The sequence below is a fragment of the Etheostoma cragini genome, chromosome 8, assembly GCF_013103735.1.
Source record: "Etheostoma cragini isolate CJK2018 chromosome 8, CSU_Ecrag_1.0, whole genome shotgun sequence".
Classification (NCBI taxonomy): Eukaryota; Metazoa; Chordata; class Actinopteri; order Perciformes; family Percidae; genus Etheostoma; species Etheostoma cragini.
Genome location: NC_048414.1, coordinates 22,266,562 through 22,273,373, shown reverse-complemented (window position 1 = coordinate 22,273,373; position 6,812 = coordinate 22,266,562). Strand labels below are relative to the sequence as shown.

Sequence of the window (6,812 nt, the reverse complement as noted above, 5' to 3'; positions counted from 1 at the left end):
TATTCTTGTTGTCTCTGTTTTGTCATTTAGTAAACTTTCTAGATTTTAACCATATAATTCTTTCTTGAGTCTTTTTAACAAGAACTTTGATTAATGTATGAATTGAATACTGATTGTGTGATCTATGAGGGACAACCAGTGATAAAAGACAACCTATAGCAATGTCATCAAGATACACCGGTAGGCCGTGGCCCACCTGATCACTGAATTTATAGTTTACCCACCTCTCTTTTTACCACTACACCTCTGCACGTAACTATCTGTAAGCAGAGTACGCAGTTGCTTACGAGCCCGGACCAATCAGGGGCCCGCATCACTGGAAGACGTTGATTGACAGCCAGGGCCTCCTATCGCATTTTCATTACTCGCAACGATCCCGGCGGTCCCACGTGCAGCCACTGATCAAGCAGTGAGAACGGGTCAAATTAATTTCCTTGTTTCTGATATGAAGACGAGACATGTGTGACTCGAACATCTCGCATTTACCAACACAACGTACAGCAAAAGACCGTGCAAAACATGCCAGACCGTCCTGCCAACATGTACTTAATACAATTTAACATCAATGTACGATTAGCGATTTTTTCCCTATAAAGTTTTTGAAAGTTGTTGTTTCAATACTGTTGCCTCGCTGCAGCGGGTGGGACTGCTGCTCCACTACAGACACACACGCGCGCACACAATCACACACGGTAGATGCAGGAAAAAACGCATATGAGATGGAATGGATGACCTAAATTGAGGACAGCTACATAATTGTAGGTGCAATGATAAATTAAAGTCCAATAAGTACTTATCAAACCGTATGAATGTGTGTCCCTGGCCAGGATAAATGTCAACAAGTAGGCTACTATGAAAAGGAATAAGATCATAGAGACACAATTCCTGTTTTCCACCTTTTTTATGAGGCAAAAAAATGACTGTGGCAGGTGGTCAAAAAAGTTAACTTCAGGCCCTGTAAAGAAGTACAAAAGCTCTCTCACTCTGATCTAAAATAAAAATAAAAATAAAAAATTGCAGCCTTTGCAATTCAGGACAAATTCCATAAGTGAGAGTGCTTCTTTGATTCATTGTGTTTTCTATAGAACAAGTTGTAGGAACTGGAACTGTATTGTTGGGCATCAATGCTCCAAAGTCCTCTGTGACTGCTCTTGGTGCCGGTATCTGTTTCTCTCAAATGATCTGTGGCCTCTTGCTCCATAATGAGACAGTTCAGCTATAAACTATTACTTCAAAGCTCCTGCTTTCACCAGCAGCTTCACCGTCTTCTAACGATAACTCCCCTGCTGCAGTGTTGGACACTATTTATACCTCCTCGATCTGTAATAGATGTAATATATCACGACTTCTCAGTCTCATATCAGAGCTCCTCATGCAGAGCTAGAAATTACTTATGGCTCCGCGCTGCTCCATTCATATCTCACCCAAGCTGTTGCACAGTATCCACAGGATTAAAAGTCTTAAATTCAGTTAAATATAGTCTGTATGGCTTCAAAATATTATGCTGAGTAAGTCAGTTTTAATTGAATGGCGCTGCTTCCTTTCAGATTTATTCATTCACTGCTGCCTGTTCTGAACAAATCAACACTGATACACAAACTATATAAGGAACACAGCATTTTTACTTAACTTTTTAAAAGTTTTTACTCAAATTAAAAGCTATTGTAAAAAAAAATATGATAATATATATCATTCCCATATTGTTATTTTATGTAGATTTATATTTGCCTTGCCTATATGAATGTCTGTAGAGATGGTTTCCTTGATGTGACCTGCAGGCAGTGGTGGATGCCAGACACAGGGGGCGCTAACGTACCAGCTCTGAACGACCTGATCTCCGTGTGGGGGATGGCTTTCAGTGATGGGCTGTACGAGGGCGACTTCACATTGGCTGATCATGACAGTAAGAAACACACTCTCACTCTCTCCAGTTTCTGATGGCATTTCCTCTGGTCACCATTCCTCTTGTTTTTGTTTCATTCAGAGTTTTTTTGTTTTTGAAAATAAAGATTTATTCACTCTCTTTTTCAGTGTACTACGCCTCTGGCTGCAGCATCGCCCGTTTCCCAGAAGATGGAATAGTGATTGCTAAGAATCTAAAGGACCAAGGTACCAGCACCCCTCTTAAAGCATTGATCAGAACTTAGTGTGGCACAGTGCTGACCAGCAGCCATGTAGATGGACAGGCAACCTTTTAATCTGTGTCTGTAGTTCGTATATAATACGTATCTGTGTGTGTGTGTGTGTGTGTGTGTGTGTGTGTGTGTGTGTGCGTCTGTGTGTGTGTGTGTGTTACACAGGGCTGGAAGTGTTAAAGCAGGAGACAGCAGTGGTGGAGGGAGTTCCCATCCTCGGACTATACCAAACACCGTCGGACGGGGGAGGTCGCATCGCTCTGTACGGTGATTCTAACTGTATAGACGACAGCCACAGACAGAAAGGTAACCTCACCGGGTGTGTTTGTGTTTGGAAAGAATAAATATGCATACACACACACACACACACACACACACACACACACACACACACACACACTCACACTCACACTCACACACACTACTGCAAAAAAACAAAACAATTTCCATTGCACTCCATTATAGACAGAATACCAGCTCAGTTCAGATGCTTTTTTTTTTTTTTTAAACCAGGACAGCAGTTTTCAGATTACATTAAGTGTTTACGTAATTTTAAAAGGGTTCTCCAATGTTTTCTAAAGTGGTATCAGATTAGTAAACAGAATGTGCCTTTGGAACACTGGATGAAAGGTTGCTGATAATGGATTAATGTAGAAATTGCATTAAAGATAAGCCACCCACTCAGATCAGCTGGTATTCTGTCTATAATGGAGTGGAATAGAAATTTGTAAGTGTCCCTAAGTGTATATATATAATATATATATATTCTGATTTAAAACTTTGGGTTTAGGGGCTGCATGCCGACCCACACAGACATGGTCAAATAGTGAGACCAAGAGATGAATTCAATTTGACTCATTACAATAGAGGACAATGACTCCTTAATTCCTTCATACAGCTTATGTGCACCATACATCATCTTTACAAAAAGACGTGGGTCTTTCACAAACCCACAGTTCTGTTCAAATGACAGTTTTTGGTTCTGTACACTTCTTATTTTTTTCCTTTTATCTTGAACACTCCAGAAATATACTTCAGCATGTGATATATAGCTTAATTATATTAATAGTATACACTACATATAATTCATATATTAATTATATGTAGGCTACAGTATTAAAAATCCTTCATGCTTGGCTTAAAGCACATTATTGGGACCATCACTGAGGAAAGCCAGGTGAGGCTTTGATACAACAAGAGGGGAGATATTGATGATTTCAACATGCTTATCATCTGTTTGGCTACAAAGGAGAATGTGTCCATCTACAGGAACTTATATGTTCCTTTTTAGCACACAAAGATTGAAATATTACAGAATATCAATTGAAATAACTTGCATTTATCAAACTGCCAACTTCAGTGTAGGTCTTACAAAATGTTATCCTTTAAAAGAAAAGAGAGGAACTCTTAAAGCTCAGTCTTTTGAATAAGTCAGAATATGTTATATGTCTGATGTTTATTCACGAACAGTGCCACCCATAATAATAATATTAATAATAATAATAATGTCTCTTTGTGATCTCTCAGACTGTTTCTGGATGCTGGACGCTCTCCTTCAATACACTTCGTACAGTATGACCCCTCCCAGCATCAGCCTCTCCCACAGCAGGGTGGCACCACCCACAGGCACCGAGCGCCCACTGCCACAGAGACTGGAAGGTGAGGGAAGGAAATTACACAATACATCAACAGACACATCAGTGTTTTTTTTTGTTTTTAACATCTGAAATATTATATGGGTCTCTTTATTTGTTCTTGTCTTTGTGAAATATTTTCTCTCCATTCGTCCAGGCAACCATCTTTACCGCTACTCCAAAGTTCTAGAGCCTCACCTGGGAGACCCTAAGCCCCGCCCACTACCAGCCTGCCCCCACCTGTCTTGGGCAAAGCCACAGCCGCTCAATGAGACGGCACCCAGGTAGGTCTGATGAAACACTAATGCGCCTCTCACACCAAGGCCAGGAAAATAGTTTTAAGGAGAATAAAATTACTGTGGGCTGAGATTTCCTAGTAACCCTCCAAAAAGGCTCAGGAAGCTGCAATTGTTGGTATAATATGATAATGGCTGGTGGATTTAAGACAAACAATAATCATTTTTTGAATGACTCAAATTTGAACATGTCTGTCATTGGCTTGTTGATCCTCACATTGTTAGATAATTTCCAATCCTGGGACGCGTATCAATATGGTTTGATAAAGGAATTATTGGACTTTAACTTTTCATTGCTCTTACAATAACGTGCGTGCGTAATGTTAATGATTAACAGTTGGACCGTCCAACGCCAGGATTCAGTTAAACCAGACTTAAAAGTTTGGTTATAAACAATATTATTAAAACAAAACAAAAACAGTTTTTAATAAAAACAACATGTTGCATGATAAAAAGGCTATGCAATCTATTTCTAAGCTGTTAGTTACTTTGCTAGTGCTAACTTTGCACTAGCATGTTGCGTTTTAAGCTGCACTTTTTTTCCGGCTAAGCTGGCTCCCTGCTGGACACGTGACAGTTGGCGCTATATTGATAAGGAAGCAGCAGGTTAATTTGGCCGTCCTAGTATGCCAGGCAGACACCCAGCTGACAAGCTCCAAGGTAGAACAGGTGGAGACAAGCCCAGGCTCTGGGACTTGTGTCGGTTGTACGGACCCAAAGAGGTTCCTGGCAAGTGGAACACCGACGGTGTGTCCAAGCCCCTCGGACGGGGGAACTGGGACTCAGTTGCGTGCTTGTCTGTAAACAGTTACTGGTCAGTTAATGAGGGTCGCCTATCCCTCGGGGGGGGGTGGAAGAAAATTTAAAGTAGCATCCCTAGCATTTACACATTTCATTGTATACATTAAAATTGTCCTCAGCCTCTCTCTCTTGTTGTTTTTCTCTCCCTGCCGGTCTCTCAGTAACCTGTGGAAGCACCAGAAGCTTCTCTCAGTGGATCTGGACAAAGTGGCTGTGCCCAACGTGAGGGCTTACCGTCCCCAGGTCAGACCTCTGTCTCCTGGGGAGAGTGGAGCCTGGGACATCCCGGGAGGTAACGCACAGTTCAAACCTATGACTTTAAGCAACCTGACTTTGGATTAGTTTTACAGCCTCATTTCTGTTTTTGTTAAGAGGTTTGTGAACAACAGGGGACTAGACTGTTTTAAAAGCTGTTGATGTAATGTAACGTAACAGTAGCATTTGCAGTAATTATGGTATTAATATACAACATGGAAAGGGGGAAACGTGTCACTCATCAACTTTTCACCATTGATTATCAAAGTGGCTGGATATTATTGATGAGAGAATGTATAAAAGGACATAATTTTCCTGAAGTTAAATAGACAGAGATCTTTTTCTCAACCGCTTATAGCAACAAAATGACAAACTTAATAAACATGAGCATGTTTCTTTAAAAGTAGCATTTGTAGCATTGTGATGTTATTAAATGAAAGAACTGACTGCAGTGTGTAAGAATAAAGAAGGTTACTGACCCCATGTGACCTTATTCCCTCAGGGATAATGCCCGGTCGCTACAACCAAGAAGTGGGCCAGACCATCCCCGTGTTTGCCTTCCTGGGGGCCATGGTCGTCCTGTCTTTCTTCGTGGTCCAGCTCACAAAGTCCAAGAGCAAGCCCAAGCGCCGGAAGCCTCGCATCAAACGGCCCACGTATCTCCAGCAGCAGCAGACCATGATTGGGAAAACCCCCGGCGTTTGACTTGGACTGGAACTCCGAGCTGCTGCTGGAGAGCTGGTCCGCCTCCCAAAACTGAGACGCTGTGAAATGGACAGCTTGTGTTGAGGAGCAACATTGGAGGTGTGGACTGACATGGAGTCTAATGAACTGTCGAGGCAGACGTCTGACTCTTAAACTCGACACAGGGCCGAGGCGTCTCTCCGATGCTGATACAGTTGTTGTGCCTCTTGACTGTTCGAGACTGTCCGTGGGTGATTGTGTGTGTTTGTGGACTACCGAACAGTATTAGAAAATGTCACACACATGATGTAAAACACACAGTATACACCTGGCCCTAAACATGCCTGTTGGAGACACGTTGTCTACATTTCCCTGGCTCTTCTCTGACCAAACGGTTTCTTTACGAATGAAATCTGTCTGACTTTTATATTTATTGAATTTGTTCGTACCCTTAACACATACTCAGAAGTACAAGAGATTCATGCTCACACACACACACACACGCACACATGCATGCAATCATGCAGACATTTCCAACATAAGGACCATTGGATGATCAAGTTATCTTCTCCTGTGTTTTGTAAGTCCTTCCCATATCTGTTTCAATTCACTGTCTTTTCATTGTTTTTATATTTTATATACTGAATGAACTCTGGCCAGGCAATGTGTGGATATCCTCCATGATCTCATGGTTAACAAAGTAGCATTGAAAGAGTTGTTCAATTATATCTCATCAATTAAAAAAGCATAATCAAAGTGTTCTGATTGGTTGTTGTTTGTGTTTTTGTAAATTCATCAGTTGCTTTTGAAGTCCTACCTAATGTACGGAATTTGAGTTCTGATTTTTTTCTCAGAATTCTGACTTTAATGTCAGAACTCAATACATGTTTTCACATGGGGCCCCTATCGTCTTCCAGATTAATGCCAATTCAAGATACACAAGATATATAGCACATGTCAAACATGACAGTTGTGAATTCATTCAGACATACTCTGCCTGTTACAGT

General features: G+C 41.2%; 1 protein-coding gene across 1 annotated transcript in view; it reads left to right on the top strand.

Moving 5' to 3' along the window:
- The window catches only part of mbtps1 (membrane-bound transcription factor peptidase, site 1), a 35,152-nt gene extending 28,588 nt beyond the window's left edge, over positions 1-6,564 (top strand). Inside the window, exons 17-23 of the mRNA XM_034878829.1 lie at positions 1,779-1,903; positions 2,032-2,109; positions 2,301-2,441; positions 3,663-3,794; positions 3,927-4,053; positions 5,028-5,158; positions 5,624-6,564. Of these exons, the coding sequence (XP_034734720.1) occupies positions 1,779-1,903; positions 2,032-2,109; positions 2,301-2,441; positions 3,663-3,794; positions 3,927-4,053; positions 5,028-5,158; positions 5,624-5,826 (937 nt within the window). The 3' untranslated portion in view covers positions 5,827-6,564. The remainder of the gene's footprint in view (positions 1-1,778; positions 1,904-2,031; positions 2,110-2,300; positions 2,442-3,662; positions 3,795-3,926; positions 4,054-5,027; positions 5,159-5,623) is intronic.
- The last annotated feature ends 248 nt before the right edge of the window (positions 6,565-6,812 follow it).